Genomic DNA, 21,457 nt, shown 5'->3' with positions numbered 1-21,457 from the left:
TTGTAGAAATTTTTAAATTATTTTTTTAAGAAAATACTTTTTAACAGTACAAAATAAATCAACTGTAATGAAATTAGCATTCGTGCCTAGTAGTGATGTTCATTTGCATTATGTTGACCTTAATATGTGGTTAAGAATTTTTTGTATGGCAATTTAAATTAAACAGTAACCAATGAAGGTGACACATTTGAGGCAATAAGATTTGTTAAGAGTACATCAATATTATTAAGTATACAATCATTTAAAAAATGTTTTTGTTGTGCTTTTTTGGAATGTTTTTTTTTGGAATGTTCATACCACCCTATACAGAATAATAAATAATACTATATTAACGATAAAAGTATTGTGCTTGTAATAAATGAACACATATACAGGTAAAAGCCAGTAAATTAGAATATTTTGAAAAACTTGATTTATTTCAGTAATTGCATTCAAAAGGTGTAACTTGTACATTATATTTATTCATTGCACACAGACTGATGCATTCAAATGTTTATTTCATTTAATTTTGATGATTTGAAGTGGCAACAAATGAAAATCCAAAATTCCGTGTGTCACAAAATTAGAATATTACTTAAGGCTAATACAAAAAAGGGATTTTTAGAAATGTTGGCCAACTGAAAAGTATGAAAATGAAAAATATGAGCATGTACAATACTCAATACTTGGTTGGAGTTCCTTTTGCCTCAATTACTGCGTTAATGCGGCGTGGCATGGAGTCGATGAGTTTCTGGCACTGCTCAGGTGTTATGAGAGCCCAGGTTGCTCTGATAGTGGCCTTCAACTCTTCTGCGTTTTTGGGTCTGGCATTCTGCATCTTCCTTTTCACAATACCCCACAGATTTTCTATGGGGCTAAGGTCAGGGGAGTTGGCGGGCCAATTTAGAACAGAAATACCATGGTCCGTAAACCAGGCACGGGTAGATTTTACGCTGTGTGCAGGCGCCAAGTCCTGTTGGAACTTGAAATCTCCATCTCCATAGAGCAGGTCAGCAGCAGGAAGCATGAAGTGCTCTAAAACTTGCTGGTAGACGGCTGCGTTGACCCTGGATCTCAGGAAACAGAGTGGACCGACACCAGCAGATGACATGGCACCCCAAACCATCACTGATGGTGGAAACTTTACACTAGACTTCAGGCAACGTGGATCCTGTGCCTCTCCTGTCTTCCTCCAGACTCTGGGACCTCGATTTCCAAAGGAAATGCAAAATTTGCATGGTTGGGTGATGGTTTGGGGTGCCATGTCATCTGCTGGTGTCGGTCCACTCTGTTTCCTGAGATCCAGGGTCAACGCAGCCGTCTACCAGCAAGTTTTAGAGCACTTCATGCTTCCTGCTGCTGACCTGCTCTATGGAGATGGAGATTTCAAGTTCCAACAGGACTTGGCGCCTGCACACAGCGCAAAATCTACCCGTGCCTGGTTTACGGACCATGGTATTTCTGTTCTAAATTGGCCCGCCAACTCCCCTGACCTTAGCCCCATAGAAAATCTGTGGGGTATTGTGAAAAGGAAGATGCAGAATGCCAGACCCAAAAACGCAGAAGAGTTGAAGGCCACTATCAGAGCAACCTGGGCTCTCATAACACCTGAGCAGTGCCAGAAACTCACCGACTCCATGCCACGCCGCATTAACGCAGTAATTGAGGCAAAAGGAGCTCCAACCAAGTATTGAGTATTGTACATGCTCATATTTTTCATTTTCATACTTTTCAGTTGGCCAACATTTCTAAAAATCCCTTTTTTGTATTAGCCTTAAGTAATATTCTAATTTTGTGACACACGGAATTTTGGATTTTCATTTGTTGCCACTTCAAATCATCAAAATTAAATGAAATAAACATTTGAATGCATCAGTCTGTGTGCAATGAATAAATATAATGTACAAGTTACACCTTTTGAATGCAATTACTGAAATAAATCAAGTTTTTCAAAATATTCTAATTTACTGGCTTTTACCTGTATATTAAAAAAAAAGTACATTTTATATAAGTATGCCCAATTTATGTACATAATAGGTATTTTGTTGGAAAGGCAAACTAAAGGCTGTTTGCGTAGTGTACTGTATATTGGTTACTAATGGTAAAAAATTAGAATGGATGGAAACACAGCAGAGAAAAGTTTTCATTTTTAGAAGGAAGACTTACAGACCGAGAGACAATAGGACCCCTCTATCATACAAACATACTCTCACACACACACTCTCATATACACTCCACCCACCTCAGACAGACGGAGGTTTGGAAGAGGTAGTGCAGGGCCGCTATATTCATGCACGTGCTCCAGGCTACACTCATGCAAAAAGGTTGATAAACACCAGGGATACGGTCGAGTACGGTACGGCACGGTACGGTACGGACTGGCTACCGGGACCTGCACTGCTGCTGCTGCCTGACGCACATGGCAGGGGTAAAAAACTAAACGAGAAAGAGAGAGAGAACATCACAAGCTTGAAGTATAAAAGTATGAACATTAAAAATCCTTACTGTAAACAGTGAGACAGAAAGATTATTTACAAGTTATTCTTCATTCCTTAGCGTTGTCTGGGGACATTCTTTTTGGAAAGCAAAAAACAAAACCTGCTCCTTTGTTTTTCCTGTGACGCCACCTGGCTAAAAGTTGAGAAAATCAAAGACTCCAGACGGTGAGAGAAATGCTCGACAGCGGAAGTAAACAGATTAGGGTTTTCCCTCCAGGCCCTGGCATGCGGCTGCTCCAGAACACGAGAACGACCACCGGGGTCCACGACAGGTAAGGCACGGAGAGTGGCTTCCTGTGCGACTCGGAAACTAACTTCCCCCTCCGCTTCAGATCTGCGTTTGGAGAGGCTGTCCTGGAGGCGTGTAGGGAGGCGGCGCGGGCGCGGGCTTGATCCCGCGGGTCCTCATGTACGACAGGAACTGGTCGGGGATCTCGGCCAGGACGTCTTTGGCTAGTCTGGCCATGCTCAGGATGTGGTTGCCCGTCCTGTCGATGTAGTCTCGGAATGGGACGAACTGAAAGTAAAGTAAAAGGAAATTGGAAAAACCATGACAGTAAGCGAAAAATATTACGGAAAAACTCCAGAAAAAGTACAATCCTGCCCCCTAGTGGCTGTAAGTAGCATAGGGTTTACATTTTTGAGTCGAGTTTGAGTTTATTTGGAACATGCATGCATACAACATGACACATCACAATTTCCAGTTTCTCTATGCAACATGTTCGAAAAGGAGTAGGAAGAAGCAGAGCTTATTTAATCCTATCCATAGTCCTTCACATAGCAGTTGCTAAAACCTTTGTTCACTTCCTGTTCTCAATGTATTCACAAAATACTCCATAACTAATAACATTAAAAATAAATAAATAAATAATTAGTGAAGTAAGTTATATTTCATATGGTGTGATGAATAAGATTATCTAGAAAATCAATGGATGGATCAAATAAATTCAGAATGTTTATCATGGTTCTTCTTCTTTGTACTTTGTAAACACTTTAAGTTTGAAGAGTTTCTTGAAGTGGATCATATTAGTACATTGTTTGATTTCTTTGCTTAATCCATTCCATAATCTAATTCCACATACTGATAGACTGAAGGTCTTAAGGTCTTTTTAACGATATCCTCCTGTCCACTGATTCTGGTAAATATGTTGTCCTGGTGCTTTTAGATCTGTCTGCTGCGTTCGACACCGTCGACCACGCCACCTTAATCACTCGTCTTGAGAACTGTGTGGGCATTAAGGGCGTCGCCCTCAACTGGTTCCGGTCGTACCTAACCGACAGGAGTTTTTGTGTAAAAGTAGACAGTTTTATGTCGTCCACAGCTCCTTTACCACATGGGGTCCCCCAGGGCTCAATCCTTGCCCCAATTTTATTTGCGCTTTACCTTCTCCCCCTTGGTTCTATTTTTAGGAAGTACAGTATTGCATTTCATTTTTATGCCGATGATTGCCAGATTTATTTTCCCATGGCACAAAATAACACGGTTCAACGTCTTATTGACTGCCTGCACGACATCAAAGTCTGGCTTTCAGCTAACTTCCTGAGCCTAAATGAAGATAAAACAGAAGTTATGTTGTTCGGTCCAAGTCGCTCTCCCTCCCCCAACGTTGACCTCGGCACTCTGACCCCGTATCTCAGCGACTCTGTCACAAACCTGGGGGTAAAGTTTGACTCAGATTTTAAATTCGAAAAACAAATCAGCAGCGTCGTTCAAAAAAGCTTTTATCAATTACGCCAAATAGCGAAAGTGAAACCGCTTCTATCAAGACATGATCTTGAGAAATTAATCCACGCTTTTATCTCGACTCGTCTTGATTATTGTAATGCCCTGTATGTTGGCATTAGCCAGGCCTCCCTCGCCCGCCTGCAGCTCGTGCAGAACTCTGCTGCTCGTCTGCTAACACAGACCCGCAGACGTGAGCACATCACCCCTATTTTAGCGTCCCTTCACTGGCTCCCTGTGCGTTACCGAATACATTTTAAACTCCTTTTATTTGTTTTTAAATGTCTAAACAACCTCGCGCCAACCTATCTCTCCGACCTCCTTCAGCCTTACTGCCCCACCCGATCCTTAAGATCAGCCGATCAGCTGTTGTTGACGGTCCCTGACACAAGGCTGAAGCTTAGAGGTGACAGAGCTTTCGCCGTTGCTGCTCCCAAGCTCTGGAACGACCTACCCCTGAGTGTTAGACAAGCCTCCTCTCTTCCTGTTTTTAAATCTCTCTTAAAAACATACTTTTATTCCATGGCTTTTAACACTGAGTGATATCCATCCTGCAATGGCGCCCCATAATACACCTGCTGTGATCCTGTTTTTATGTTTTTATGTTTTTATTAATTCTATTTTAATTATTTATTTTTTATCGTGTTCTGTTTGTGTTGTGTTGTGTTTGCTCGGTACTCGTTTTATCTTTTAACCTGCTCATTGTACAGCACTTTGGCTACCCCTGTGGTAAATTTTAAATGTGCTCTATAAATAAAGTTGATTTGATTTGATTTGATTTAAGTGTTGTACGTGCGTACAAATGTCTTTAAACTACATTTTTCTCTAAGATTATATTTCTCCGCATTAAAAGGGAACTGCATTTTTGGGGGAATTTTGCCTATCATTCACAATTATTATGAGAGACAAGAACACATGTCTTTTTTTGGGGGGGGGGATAACAATCCGGATGGTTCTTTTCCTCTTTGGTCCGGAGGACACGACGTCCACAGTTTCCAAAAACAATTTGAAATGTGGACTCGTCAGACCACAGGACACTTTTCCACTTTGTATCAGTCCATGTTAGATACACACTGATGTCGCTTATTGATGTAGTACAGCCTGAGGGATCGAAGGTCATCGGCTTAGCTGCTTATGTGCAGTGATTTCTACCGATTCTCTGAACCCTTTGATAATATTACGGACCGTACATGGTGAAATCCCTAATGAAATCCCTGATGGCTTCATCTGGCCAGGATCTTCAGCTCTCACTGGATCGGTTCGCAGCTGAGTGTGAAGCGACTGGGATGAGAATCAGCACCTCCAAGTCCGAGTCCATGGTTCTCGCCCGGAAAAGGGTGGAGTGCCATCTCCGGGTTGGGGAGGAGATCTTGCCCCAAGTGGAGGAGTTCAAGTACCTCGGAGTCTTGTTCACGAGTGAGGGAAGAGTGGATGGTGAGATCGACAGGCGGATCGGTGCGGCGTCTTCAGTAATGCGGACGCTGTATCGATCTGTTGTGGTGAAGAAGGAGCTGAGCCGGAAGGCAAAGCTCTCAATTTACCAGTCGATCTACGTTCCCATCCTCACCTATGGTCATGAGCTTTGGGTTATGACCGAAAGGACAAGATCACGGGTACAAGCGGCCGAAATGAGTTTCCTCCGCCGGGTGGCGGGGCTCTCCCTTAGAGATAGGGTGAGAAGCTCTGTCATCCGGGGGGAGCTCAAAGTAAAGCCGCTGCTCCTCCACATCGAGAGGAGCCAGATGAGGTGGTTCGGGCATCTGGTCAGGATGCCACCCGAGCGCCTCCCTAAGGAGGTGTTTAGGGCACGTCCGACCGGTAGGAGGCCACGAGGAAGACCCAGGACACGTTGGGAAGACTATGTCTCCCGGCTGGCCTGGGAACGCCTCGGGATCCCCCGGGAGGAGCTGGACGAAGTGGCTGGGGAGAGGGAAGTCTGGGCTTCCCTGCTTAGGCTGCTGCCCCCGCGACCCGACCTCGGATAAGCGGAAGAAGATGGATGGATGGATGGATGGACATGGTGAAATCCCTAAATGCCTTGCAATAGCTGGTTGAGAAAGGTTTTTCTTAAACTGTTCAACAATTTGCTCACGCATTTGTTGACAAAGTGGTGACCCTCGCCCCATCCTTGTTTGTGAATGACTGAGCATTTCATGGAATCTACTTTTATACCCAATCATGTCACCCCCCTGTTCCCAATTTGCCTGTTCACCTGTGGGATGTTCCAAATAAGTTGTTTGATGAGCATTCCTCAACTTTATCAGTATTTATTGCCACCTTTCCCAACTTCTTTGTCACGTTAATGATTATTTGCAAAAAAAAAAAAAGTTTATCAGTTTGAACATCAAATATGTTGTCTTTGTAGCATATTCAACTGAATATGGGTTGAAAATTATTTGCAAATCATTGTATTCCGTTTATATTTACATCTAACACAATTTCCCAACTCATATGGAAACGGGATTTGTACAATATTTACTGTAATTTAGTCATTTAGGACTGATTTCTTCCACGCACCGATATCCGTTTCCATAGCATCGCACTTCCGTCTTCTGGCAATAAATGTGTGTTCCTACTTCCGGAATCAAACACAAATGTGTTTTCTAATCATGGCAGACTTGGTAACAGACAACGAAGACGACAATTTTTGGACAAATGAAGATTCACAACTTTATCTTTTTGAAGATGAATATACCGAGGATGAACTACTGCTCACAGAAGCGAGCACGAAGGAAGAGTGAGACGTTGGAGAAGACGGAAGCCGAGAGAGTGAGGTGAAAGTGACTTTGGCGCTATATGTGTGGAATTTGAAGCCATGCTATTTTGACATAAATGGAGTGCTTACCCAAATAAACCAGAAAAAATGTCCCGGCCCAGTTGGACCAAACGCACTACTGTACATCGAGTGAGTCACACTTTAATATTGTACATGATACACGCAGCACGTCATGTGTGTTATTACAACTACAGTAGATACGCTGTCGAGCGAGCTGTGTACAAACGTACAAATGTGCGTTAATACTTTACAGACACAATAATACGATTGTTCTATCGCATAGTGTTGTGCATTACAAACGCAAACGTGTTCCGTGCTGACGTAGAAGCTAGCTTTTAACGGCTAATACCGTAGCACGCCGATGTGTTACAATAGAAAAATAGTTCCTCAGTGTTCGCTCTTACAATAACAATGTCGCTACATCTTGGTTATTATACAGGTTACGGATTGTTAATGGAGTGTTGTTGATGGTTTTTGAATGCATTTTTAAAGTGATTTAGAGGTAGAATCGATTGCTCCCATTAGCTGCATTGCTAGCCACCAAGAACGAGCCAATTTTTACATGTTAGAATTCAAAATAAATAAATACACTTTTGTCTTCTTGTGTCTCGTAAGGATTGTGAACGATAGGCAAAATTCCCCCCCAAAAAGTGCAGTGCGAAACCACATCATTATTGAAAAATAGTCACAAAACATATGTTATATGCAACATTTTCAAAAATCATGTCGACAAAAGTACAACTACTATTACAAAAAAAATACAAATAATTGAAATGGAAAAAGGCAAATATCCAACTGAAATTGTGGTTAGAGTGTCCGCCCTGAGATCGGTAGGTCGTGAGTTCAAACCCCGGCTGAGTCATACCAAAGATTATAAAAATGGGACCCATTACCTCCCTGCTTGGCACTCAGTATTAAGGGTTGGAATTGTGGGTTAAATCACCAAAATGATTCCCGGGCGCGGCCACCGCTGCTGCTCACTGCTCCCCTCAGCTCCCAGGGGGTGAACAAGGGGATGGGTCAAATGTAGAGGTTAATTTCACCACACCTAGTGTGTGACAATCATTGGTACTTTAACTTTAAAAACACTTGAAAACTATTATAGTACTTTTTTCTTTATATTTATAAAAATGTATTTAATTAATTAATTTTATTTTATTTATTCATTATATGTATTACTTATTTATTAAAAAATAACTTATTATTAGATACAATAATAATAATAAATACAGCATTGTATTTTTGATCAGTTCATCAAAGCATATATAATTAGGGGAATGTGAGCAGTAAGCATTATACAGATGACATTGACGTAAAAAACAACAGTGACAAAAACTAAACATATTGTACAAAAAGATAAAACACTTAAAATGAAATAATACAAAATTATTAATATCATGATTTGTTATATTATAATTATTATTAATGATAAAAATACAATCAAACATAATAAATACAGCACCATATTGCTGGCAGTTCATTGACGCATATATGATTAGGGGCTGCGAGCAGTAAGAATAAAAGAGAAGACATTGGACATTGATATGAGTCTTCAAAAAATTGTGATAAGTTCTATTAAAATAATTGCAAAAAAATGTGACTACAAAAGGAGACATAAAATAATACTTCTTCTTCTACGCAAGCAACCGCCAAGGTAAGCACCCGCCCCCATAGAACAGGAAGCGCTTCTTCTTGTACTGTAAGCAACCACCCGCCCCCGGAAGAAGAAGAAGGGCGCGGTGCATGCTGGGATATGTGACGTTTCATTTCCATTTGTGTGTTTATGTAAAGACCCCAAAATGGCTCCTATTAAGTGTGTTGTCTGTCTAATTATAAATAATGCAGACGAGGCGTGTTAACTGAGTTCTCAACGTTTACTCACAGCGTGCTCATAACCACATTCTAACTGCCAGCATACAACAACGCTTCTCAGGGCTACCGCGCATGCTCGTAACTATCGTTGCATGCTGGGTAGTGTAGTTGTTATATTTGCTAGCTCATAACATCACATTAAGAGACACGCTTACGCGCTTAATTCAATACTCGCCGTCATTCCGGGTGGATTGACAAAAGACCTCCAGCCGCTAGATATTGGTGTCAACAGGGCATTCGAAGCTAGACTGCTAACTGCGTGGGAACAATGGATGACAGAAGGCGAACACACATTCACTAAGACAGGGAGGCAGCGCCAGACGACGCCAACATCTGCCAGTGGATCGTAAATGCCTGGGCGGATATTTCGGTCACAACTGTGGTCCGAGCTTTCCGGAAGGCAGGATTCACAGAACTGCTGGATAACAGTGACACTGACTCCGATGACTTCGACGAGACGGAACCGGCCATTTTGGATCTCACATTTGCCCAACTTTTCACTTCGGACACCGAAGACTAAGGATTTACGAATGAAGAATAACTTCAGAAAGTGAGCGCTATGTTTATTTTGTGTGTTGTGACATTAACGTTCGAGCAACATTATGTTGCTATTGCTCTGCACTATTTTGAATTTTACTATGTTTGTGATTGCACATTTGCGTACATTTTGGGAGTGAACAGAGTTGTTAGAACGCTGGTTTTTAATATATTATTAAAGTTTGACTGACCTATCTGACTGTTTTTTTGACATTCCCTTTAGTGCAGCGTAGGCGCGGCTTATAGTCCGGGGCGGCTTATTGGTGGACAAAGTTATGAAATATGCCATTCATTGAAGGTGCGGCTAATAATCCGGTGCGCCTTATAGTGCGGAAAATACGGTAATAGGATTAGGAGTGACAGTAAAAAAAAATCTTCTTCTTTGAGTGTTTTAAGTCACAAAATGTACACTGTTTACCACAAAGTAATCAAAGTAAAGCATGACTAATATCAAAAAAGCACAGTCGAACAAATTCATGTAACATCACACCCTTATTTTGTGTATTGGGAAGCGATCTGGTTGGACGCTGGGAAAGTTCTTTGGGTCGATGCCTTCGCTGCATTTCAGAACGATCCAGACGCAAGTTGACAGCAAGTAATAACAGGAGTCCTACAATCGAGTATCCACTTGTAGGTGTGTGAGAGTACAGTACGAGCTTGGATGGTAGTGTGTCTGTGCAAAATGAATGTTTAATTCACTTAATGATCTATCTGCTGGCACCAACGATCACAAAATCAAACGGGAAGCCAATTTGTGCTGGAAGTCCCTCGCTGGGAGACTCAAGCCTCACCGTGTCAGCGGGCCTTATTAGTTTGCTGATAACGAGAAGAAATGGCTGCAAATGTTACAAAACCCCACACATTTTCTGTATGTGTGTGTGTATTTAGCTTGTTACAACTAACAAGCGTGCCTACTTCGCCCACCTGGGCCAGTGACATTTGACAGCGGCCGTGTAAAGGTCATCCATAGGGAGAAGATAAGCTTTATGGTCTCCAGGATGCTAATGTTTATTTTGTATTGTCAAGCTCTTGTTGGGCATATTTAACACAGCCATTGTTTGTTTAATGGATTTGCATGGGATCAATCAACAACAGTCAGGTATAATTGTATACACCATCACTATGTAGCCTTTCAGCTTTAATTTAAAAGGCTGACAAAAATATGGCTCGCAGCATTGAGCACTAAAGCGGGTATATTCAATTGGCCTCCATTTGAGATCTTTAATAAATCTAGATTTAGAACAGTGGCAATGGAAAGAAGCATTTCAATCAGAAGTGTTAGTTTATAGGAACAAACTTGATAGTAAAATAAAACAATGTAAATCTCTTTCTGTATAAAAAAATAAAAATAAAATCATGATGATTAAAAGATATGAATGAGTGAAATTATTACTTCATTATTGGTTTAATTGTTGTAAAATGAAAATATGGCTTTGTAGTCGCCAACACTGAAAGTCAATTATCATCAGATATTATAGGCTTTTAACTTCTTTCTGCTCCTTTTCATTCATAATTTGCTTCAATGTTATGTTGATTGTTTTATTTTTAGTTACCGTATTTTCCGCACCATAAGCCGCCCTGGGTTATAAGCCGCGCCTTCAATGAACGGCATATTTCAAAACTTTGTCCACCTATAAGCCGCCCCGTGTTGTAAGCCGCATCTAACTGCGCTAAAGGAATGTCAAAAAAACAGTCAGATAGGTCAGTCAAACTTTAATAATATATTAAAAACCAGCGTGATGTGGGCGCGCATGGAGTCGTATATCAACATGGACGGAGCTGCGTGAAAAAAGCCACCCGGCCTCTTCGCGTAAACTTCCCTTAACCACTCGCTCATCTTTTCTTCATCCATCCATCCCTTCGAGTTAGCTTTTATGATGACGCCGGCTGGAAAGGTCTCTTTTGGCAAGGTCTTCCTTTTGAATATCACCATGGGTGGAAGTTTCTGGCCATTAGCATGGCAAGCTAGAACCACAGTGAAGGATGACTTCTCATTCCCTGTGGTGCGAATATTCACCGTACGTGATCCCGTTGTATCCACAGTGCGGTTCACAGGAATATCAAAAGTCAGTGGAACCTCGTCCATGTTGATAATGTTCTCTGGCCGGATCTTTTTTTCAGCTATCTTGTTTTTACAATATGCACGGAAAGTAGCCAGCTTTTCTTGAAAGTGTTTAGGCAGTTGCTGTGAAATAGTAGTCCGTGTGCGGATGGAGAGATTGCGTCTTTTCATGAACCGGAAACCTGTCGCTTAGTAGGAGCCATTTTGTGGTCTTTACAGATGTAAACACACAAAGGAAATGAAACGTAATATCCGCGCTTCTTCTTCTTCTACGGGGGCGGGTGGTTGCTTACAGTAGAAGAAGAAGCGCTTCCTCTTCTATGGGGGCGGGTGCTTACCTTGGCGGTTGCTTGCGTAGAAGAAGAAGCACTTCCTCTTCTACGGGGAAAAAAGATGGCGGCTGTTTACCGTAGTTGCGAGACCGAAACTTTATGAAAATGAATCTTAATATTAATCCATATATAAAGCGCACCGGGTTATAAGCCGCACTGTCAGCTTTTGAGTAAATTTGTGGTTTTTAGGTGCGGCTAATAGTGCGGAAAATACGGTAATTCCTTTGCTTGATTTTTATGAATGAAATAAATAAATTAACTGAACAGAATTTCCATATAATGCAATAACCATTAAACTGGAGCTAGTCAACAAAATGTATCTGGGGGGCCACATTTTCAGAATGCAATACAGTTATTACATCCATCCATTCATCCATTTTCTACCGCTTATTCCCTTTGGGGTCATGGGGGGCGCTGGAGCCTATCTCAGCTACAATCGGGCGGAAGGCGGGGTACACCCTGGACAAGTCGCCACCTCATCGCAGGGCCAACACAGATAGACAAACAACATTCACACTCACATTCACACACTAGGGCCAATTTAGTGTTGCCAATCAACCTATCCCCAGGTGCATGTCTTTGGAAGTGGGAGGAAGCCGGAGTACCCGGAGGGAACCCACGCAGTCACGGGGAGAACATGCAAACTCCACACAGAAAGATCCCGAGCCTGGGATTGAACCCAAGACTACTCAGGACCTTCGTATTGTGAGGCAGATGCACTAACCCCTCTGCCACCGTGCTGCCTTGATTGTTTTATTTTTAGTTAATTTCTTTGCTTGATTTTTATGAATGAAATAAATAAATTAACTGAACAGAATTTCCATATAATGCAATAACCATTAAACTGGAGCTAGTCAACAAAATGTATCTGGGGGCCACATTTTCAGAATGCATTACAGTTATTAAAGTGCTTCTCAAATATTTTCTGTTGCGAGCCCCTGAGGAAGACACTCTCCACTGCGACTATAAATAGTATCATTATAAGTACGCTTCTGCATAACATTGTATCCCTATTAACATTAAAGCAAACTACAAAAATAGTGCTGTCAAATTGTATGTTTTTTAATCTGATTAATCACATGTTGGAATTTGGATTAATCAAAATAAATAACTTGCTTACATTATGGAAAAAAAAAAAAAAAAAAGACCAATATTTTAACATAAATTTTAGTTTTAATCAGAATGTCAAGCAGGTATTCTTAAAAGGTTTTACTTGAATGTACGTCATTTATTTGCTCGAAACCCAGGAAAAGTATTATCTAACGTCCTGCCGGGGTTTATTTTGAAGCATACATTATAAAAATATTTGCACATTTCTTATTCATTTATTTTGTCAAAATTATAAAGGACAAGCTGTAAAAATGTATTATTAATCTACTTGTTCATTTACTGCTAATATCTGGTTATTTTCTGTTTTAGAAGAATCAGAATCAGAATCAGCTTTATTGTCATTACTCAGGGTAACGAGATTGAGGCCTTTCCATATAGTGCGATGTGTGCATGCAAGAAAACAATGTGTAAATATATAAAAATATAAAAAATATAGAAGTGCAAAGAAAGGTGTGGCCCACAAATGTGACCTTGTACACTCTATACCAGGGGTCGGCAACCCAAAATGTTGAAAGAGCCATATTGGACCAAAAATACAAAAACAAATCTGTCTGGAGCCGCAAAAAATTAAAAGCCATATTACATACAGATAGTGTGTCATGAGATATACAGGTAAAAGCCAGTAAATTAGAATATTTTGAAAAGCTTGATTTATTTCAGTAATTGCATTCAAAAGGTGTAACTTGTACATTATATTTATTCATTGCACACAGACTGATGCATTCAAATGTTTATTTCATTTAATTTTGATGATTTGAAGTGGCAACAAATGAAAATCCAAAATTCTGTGTGTCACAAAATTAGAATATTACTTAAGGCTAATACAAAAAAGGGATTTTTAGAAATGTTGGCCAACTGAAAAGTATGAAAATGAAAAATATGAGCATGTACAATACTCAATACTTGGTTGGAGCTCCTTTTGCCTCAATTACTGCGTTAATGCGGCGTGGCATGGAGTCGATGAGTTTCTGGCACTGCTCAGGTGTTATGAGAGCCCAGGTTGCTCTGATAGTGGCCTTCAACTCTTCTGCGTTTTTGGGTCTGGCATTCTGCATCTTCCTTTTCACAATACCCCACAGATTTTCTATGGGGCTAAGGTCAGGGGAGTTGGCGGGCCAATTTAGAACAGAAATACCATGGTCCGTAAACCAGGCACGGGTAGATTTTGCGCTGTGTGCAGGCGCCAAGTCCTGTTGGAACTTGAAATCTCCATCTCCATAGAGCAGGTCAGCAGCAGGAAGCATGAAGTGCTCTAAAACTTGCTGGTAGACGGCTGCGTTGACCCTGGATCTCAGGAAACAGAGTGGACCGACACCAGCAGATGACATGGCACCCCAAACCATCACCCAACCATGCAAATTTTGCATTTCCTTTGGAAATCGAGGTCCCAGAGTCTGGAGGAAGACAGGAGAGGCACAGGATCCACGTTGCCTGAAGTCCAGTGTAAAGTTTCCACCATCAGTGATGGTTTGGGGTGCCATGTCATCTGCTGGTGTCGGTCCACTCTGTTTCCTGAGATCCAGGGTCAACGCAGCCGTCTACCAGCAAGTTTTAGAGCACTTCATGCTTCCTGCTGCTGACCTGCTCTATGGAGATGGAGATTTCAAGTTCCAACAGGACTTGGCGCCTGCACACAGCACAAAATCTACCCGTGCCTGGTTTACGGACCATGGTATTTCTGTTCTAAATTGGCCCGCCAACTCCCCTGACCTTAGCCCCATAGAAAATCTGTGGGGTATTGTGAAAAGGAAGATGCAGAATGCCAGACCCAAAAACGCAGAAGAGTTGAAGGCCACTATCAGAGCAACCTGGGCTCTCATAACACCTGAGCAGTGCCAGAAACTCATCGACTCCATGCCACGCCGCATTAACGCAGTAATTGAGGCAAAAGGAGCTCCAACCAAGTATTGAGTATTGTACATGCTCATATTTTTCATTTACATACTTTTCAGTTGGCCAACATTTCTAAAAATCCCTTTTTTGTATTAGCCTTAAGTAATATTCTAATTTTGTGAAACACGGAATTTTGGATTTTCATTTGTTGCCACTTCAAATCATCAAAATTAAATGAAATAAACATTTGAATGCATCAGTCTGTGTGCAATGAATAAATATAATGTACAAGTTACACCTTTTGAATGCAATTACTGAAATAAATCAAGTATTTCAAAATATTCTAATTTACTGGCTTTTACCTGTACATTGAATTAATATGACTTAAAGGAAACTAAATGTCCTCAAATATACCTACAAATGAGGCATAATTATGCAATATGTACATATAGCTAGCTTAAATAGCATGTTAGCATCGATTAGCTCGTAGTCATGCACTGACCAAATATGTCTGATTAGCACTCCACACAAGTCAATAACATCAACAAAACTCACCTTTGTGGATTCATGCACAACGTTAAAAGTTTGGTGGACAACATGAGACAGAAAAATAAGTGGCATAAAACACGTCCTAGAAAGTCGCAGAAAGATATACATGTAAACAAACTAAGGTGAGTTCAAGGACTGCCAAAATTAGTAGGACAAAACGGCGCTCGCCAAATACTCGAATCAGTGAAGCATGTTTAATATAAACAGTGTGCTTTATAACAATTAGGGAGGTTTGTGTCATGTTTGTCCTCCTCCAGAAACCATATTAAAACAAAAAATATTTTTTTTCCCCCTCAACTTTTTCCATTTTTCATACATTTTTTAAAAAAGCTCCAGAGAGCCACTAGGGCAGCGCTAAAGAGCTGCATGTGGCTCTAGTGCCGCGGGTTGCCGACCCCTGCTCTATACAGTGGGTGAAATGAATATATACATGAATATCTACATGAAAAAAAAAAACAGGGTGGTTGGTGGAATGGGTTATTGCACCGAAGAGAAGGCAGTTATGAGGGACAATGGGGCAGTCCGTTCAGGGTGGTTATGGCCCTGGGGAAGAAGCTGTTCTTTAACCTGTTTGTCTTGGCTTTAATGCACCTGTAGCGCTTCCCAGAGGGCAGCAGGTGGAACATGTTCTATCTAGACTTCTGTTATAATGTAAAACACTTATTCTTCTGTTGATACTTTACATTAGTTTTGGATGACACCACTAATTTGGGTATCGATCCGATACCAAGTAGTTACAGGATCATACATTGGTCATATTTAAAATCCCCCATGTATCCAGGAATGTATTTCCTGACTTTATAATCATTATATAATTTTTCTAAAAAGGAAAAAAATACTTTTTGATAATAAAAAAATATCAATGTAATCATTGCAGTATCGGCTAGATACGCTCTTGTACTTGGTTTCATTACAGTGGATGTCAGGTGTAGATCCAACCATGGCATTTGTTTACATTGAGGAGCGCTAGCCTTTAAGCGGTGAGCTATTGTATCCTCCTGCGGTGTGTAGTGAAGCGTGTTTAGATATTCCTCGTCCTGCAGGAATGATACTTGTGAGAAACGTACTTTATTTGTCGCCATGGAGGCGAGGATTAGTGATTTAGAAGTGGCTAAAACACTGCAAACTGCAGATGGGTGTTTGCTAGCTAGCCATGTTTAAAGCACCTCTTGTAGAGCTGCATTTCAGTGTTATAACTTCACCTTTATCCTTAGTTTTTAAGCCAAAATATGTCCATTCTCCCTTTTCTCTCAACACGCCGTGTCTGCTTTTAAGTAGAGGAACCGGTATTTTTCAGAGGCGGTATAGTACCGATTATGATTTACTCGTACCAGTATACTGTACAACCCTATCGCAACCTGAAGCATAACAATTAGTCATGAATTAACCCATGAGGTAATACGCACCTGAACAATATCCCTCTCTGCATATCTTCCTCTGGATGAGATTCTGACCTCATCGCCGTCCAACTCAATCATAGCTGAGGACAATAGAATGAAGGAGAATGAAAAAGATTCACGAGGAGAGCAAAACCTTGCAGTGCTCGTGTCTGCTTACCGTCAAATTCCGCGGGCCCCACCCCCACGATGATGATTGACATGGGCAGACAGGAAGCCTGCATGTGGAGAGGAAGCCTCCATAAATCCCAGCGATGAATACAAACGTGCATGAATAGTAATAAGCCGGAGTGTTTTTGAGCAATGTGTTGACATCAGGCCTCTGAGCGATAGATGATGTCATATTTTGTGTTGCTCTTCTAAAAAGGTCATCTCTCAGTCTCTGCTGCCCTCTGCCTTTCCTGTACATTTATTCTTCTTCTTACCGTCTCACTTGCTTGCCGCCGACAAGGATCAATGACTTAAAAAAAAAAAAGAAAAGTTTAAAGGCTCTTTTTTTGTATTCCACACGCATGCTTGCCTTCCCTCAGGAACACACTTTTGACTTGACAGTGATGGAGGGGATGGACAGAGGGCGAATTACGTCCCAGTTGAAGGCAAACAGGAGAAAAAAAAAAAAAAAAAGAGCGTCTCTTTCCTGAGTTGGAATAGCAAGGAAAAAGCCTTTGAAGGTTGACTAATTTGATTTTTATGTAAGAGCAACACAGTGAGTTATGGAAATATTCCGACAGTGACCCCACAGTCGCCCGACCATCGTGTGCCATCTGGGCTCATTTACATGGACGTCGCACATTTCTTTATACCCGAGCGACCCGCATGCAAGCAAAAGTCACGTTATTTATGGTAACATCTTGTACGGCATGACAACATTGAGTTCATCTGATCTGATCTCCTATTGCATTATTAATAGCGTTTACAAGTACAAAGTACCACTATTTTTAGCAGGGGTGTCCAAAGTGCAGCCCGCATCTGGTTTTCTAATTTTAAAGACAGAATAAAAACATTCCGGATTGCAACATTACACAAAAAAAGTAGAATATGCAATTTTGGGACAATATGCAAGGCCCCGGGGGTGGATGAGATCCGCCCGGAGTTCCTTAAGGCTCTGGATGCTGTGGGGCTGTCTTGGTTGACAAGACTCTGCAGCATCGCGTGGACATCGGGGGCAGTACCTCTGGATTGGCAGACCGGGGTGGTGGTTCCTCTCTTTAAAAAGGGGAACCGGAGGGTGTGTTCTAACTATCGTGGGATCACACTCCTCAGCCTTCCCGGTAAGGTCTATTCAGGTGTACTGGAGAGGAGGCTACGCCGGATAGTCGAACCTCGGATTCAGGAGGAACAGTGTGGTTTTCGTCCTGGTCGTGGAACTGTGGACCAGCTCTATACTCTCGGCAGGGTCCTTGAGGGTGCATGGGAGTTTGCCCAACCAGTCTACATGTGCTTTGTGGACTTGGAGAAGGCATTCGACCGTGTCCCTCGGGAAGTCCTGTGGGGAGTGCTCAGAGAGTATGGGGTTTCGGACTGTCTGATTGTGGCGGTCCGCTCCCTGTATGATCAGTGTCAGAGCTTGGTTCGCATTGCCGGCAGTAAGTCGGACACGTTTCCGGTGAGGGTTGGACTCCGCCAAGGCTGCCCTTTGTCACCGATTCTGTTCATAACTTTTATGGACAGAATTTCTAGGCGCAGTCAAGGCGTTGAGGGGATCCGGTTTGGTGGCTGCAGGATTAGGTCTCTGCTTTTTGCAGATGATTTGGTCCTGATGGCTTCATCTGGCCAGGATCTTCAGCTCTCACTGGATCGGTTCGCAGCTGAGTGTGAAGCGACTGGGATGAGAATCAGCACCTCCAAGTCCGAGTCCATGGTTCTCGCCCGGAAAAGGGTGGAGTGCCATCTCCCGGTTGGGGAGGAGATCTTGCCCCAAGTGGAGGAGTTCAAGTACCTTGGAGTCTTGTTCACGAGTGAGGGAAGAGTGGATCGTGAGATCGACAGGCGGATCGGTGCGGCGTCTTCAGTAATGCGGACGCTGTATCGATCCGTTGTGGTGAAGAAGGAGCTGAGCCAGAAGGCAAAGCTCTCAATTTACCGGTCGATCTACGTTCCCATCCTCACCTATGGTCATGAGCTTTGGGTTATGACCGAAAGGACAAGATCACGGGTACAAGCGGCCGAAATGAGTTTCCTCCGCCGGGTGGCGGGGCTCTCCCTTAGAGATAGGGTGAGAAGCTCTGTCATCCGGGGGGAGCTTAAAGTAAAGCCGCTGCTCCTCCACATGGAGAGGAGCCAGATGAGGTGGTTTGGGCATCTGGTCAGGATGCCACCCGAGCGCCTCCCTAAGGAGGTGTTTAGGGCATGTCCGACCGGTAGGAGGCCACGAGGAAGACCCAGGACACGTTGGGAAGACTATGTCTCCCGGCTGGCCTGGGAACGCCTCGGGATCACCCGGGAGGAGCTGGACGAAGTGGCTGGGGAGAGGGAAGTCTGGGCTTCCCTGCTTAGGCTGCTGCCCCCGCGACCCGACCTCGGATAAGCGGAAGAAGATGGATGGATGGATGGATGGATGGGACAATATGCGTGTGGATGCTAAAGCCAAACTTCTATGCTAATGTTAGAATGCGTCAAGTACCAAGTCATATGACTAGGAAGCGTACAAATGTAAAGTTAGCTAAAAAAGTTAGCATGCTAAAAGTTAGCATATGTCAGGTACCAAGATACATGGCTCTAAAGTGTTCGGCTGTAAAATTGGCCAAACAAGTTAGCATGCTCGAATGCTAAGTTTTGCTAAAAGTTAGCAGGTGTCAAGTACCAGGTTGTATGCCTCTGAGGTGTTTGGCTGTAAAATTAGCTAAAAAAGTTAGCAGGCTTAGAGTTAGCATATGTCAAGTACCAAGTTGTATGACTCTAAGATCAGATAGCTTAGCGTATATTGATTAGCATGTATTGTATTGGTTTTAGTATCTTTCATGTACAAAATGTACCGAAGTGGCCCCCGCATCCTTACATTTTTATTCATGCAGCCCTCGCTGGAAACATTTTGGACACCCTGGGTTTAGACTAGGTACAAGGCGGAGTACATCAAATTAGATAATGTCCTCACGTTGACAATAGACTCCTTGGTCTGGGCCATGTCTGAGATGACGCCATCTGTGATGATGAGGAGCACAAAGTACTGCGATCCATCCTTAATCGATGCGGCATACCTGTGTAAAAACACACACAAAAACCATCATAGCTGTTATATTTTTACTATAGGCAAAGTACATTTACGCTTTAGACAGGACCTCTATTACACAGGAAAATTATGGATAGACGTATATATATGTATACATTCTGTATTATATAATATAATATCATATATAAACGATTATTATATACTGTGTATATATATATATATATATATATATATATATATATATATATATATATATATATATATATATATATATATATATATATCATTGACGTGCAGTCACTGGAGGCAGGTGAGGCGAGGCCTCACCTGCCATCATTGAAAGAAAAAAAATGTAAAAAGAAAAAAAATTAATTAAATTGTTATATGTATCCAGTGATTATACTATAACGTTATTTTCCATTTAACTTCACCAGTTTTAGATTATCTTTATTCAAAATCGCTGAATTTTCACATTTGCCGTTCAAATACTGAGAAGAGACGGTGCGGTGATCAGCAGCCAGTTGAGGCATGTCACTCAGTTGTGCCTCAACATGGATTGCGCAATGACTCGGCTAACTGCTGGGCTGCTGTGCAGTGAGACCGTATTGCTATATGAATTATAATATACATTTCCATAGTTTAGTTAACTGAGGTATATAATGTACAGTGTATTTTGTCAACAACTGTATGTGTGTAACGTATTTCTTGTGCTGAGCAATCATAAAACTGTTGCGAAGACGCACTGTGTGAGGCTTGCAGTAATCCCGCCTCCGGTTAATGCACCCCCGCCGCAGAATGCACCCCCCGACGGGAGCGCCACACCAGCCAAAGTCCACACCCAAACCCTCCACGTGCAAGACCGAATCCGCCCAAAAAAAGTCACTTAACAAGAAGCCAAAAAGTGCAAAAACAACAATGCTCGCACCGGAGGAGCCGTGAACGACTGCAGGGACACAACAATAGGTACACCTGCAGACTGCAGCACGGATTTCCTATTTCATTCATTCACAACTCCTCCAACACAAACACCACTGTTCCCGCACTTATAAGTAAAGTTAAGACCATAATAACGTTTTTTTTTTAATTAAATGTGCTTTTTTGTGTGCTACAGTTTGTATGTGTAAAGTTAAAGTTAAGTTAAAGTACCAATGATTGTCACACACACACTAGGTGTGGTGAAATTTGTCCTCTGCATTTGACCCATCCCCTTGATCACCCCCTGGGAGGTGAGGGGAGCAGTGGGCAGCAGTGGGCAGCAGCGGCGCCGCGCCCGGGAATAATTTTTGGTGATTTAACCCCCAATCCCAACCCTTGATGCTGAATGCCAAGCAGGGAAGAATGCTGGTATGAGCTTTTAAACATAACCCGTTAACTGCTGCCAATCAAATGGTGAATAAGATACTCTTTAGGGTTCATATGTTTGTAAATCTGACTGTGATGAAGTCAGTGCCTCACCAGCCATCAACCTCACCGCACGTCACTGGTATATATATATATATATATATATATATATATATATATATATATATATATATATATATATATATATATAGAACAACATTAAATTGAGCTACAGCTGCATGAACAATATACGACAAATCATCTCAAACCACAACAAAA

The 21,457-nt window shown here is 41.9% G+C and overlaps 1 protein-coding gene across 1 annotated transcript in view; it reads right to left on the bottom strand.

The window, feature by feature from the left end:
• Positions 1–1,952: 1,952 nt before the first annotated feature.
• LOC133606153 (copine-8) overlaps positions 1,953–21,457 on the bottom strand; it is a 255,190-nt gene continuing 235,685 nt past the window's right edge. The window contains exons 17-20 of the mRNA XM_061959774.1: positions 19,763–19,865; positions 16,829–16,886; positions 16,678–16,751; positions 1,953–2,994 (exon numbers count right to left, since the gene is read on the bottom strand). Of these exons, the coding sequence (XP_061815758.1) occupies positions 2,806–2,994; positions 16,678–16,751; positions 16,829–16,886; positions 19,763–19,865 (424 nt within the window). The 3' untranslated portion in view covers positions 1,953–2,805. The remainder of the gene's footprint in view (positions 2,995–16,677; positions 16,752–16,828; positions 16,887–19,762; positions 19,866–21,457) is intronic.

Source organism: Nerophis lumbriciformis, linkage group LG05 (genome assembly GCF_033978685.3).
Source record: "Nerophis lumbriciformis linkage group LG05, RoL_Nlum_v2.1, whole genome shotgun sequence".
NCBI lineage: Eukaryota > Metazoa > Chordata > Actinopteri > Syngnathiformes > Syngnathidae > Nerophis > Nerophis lumbriciformis.
Note: the sequence above shows the minus strand (reverse complement) of the source record. Positions and strands in the feature narration are given on the sequence as shown.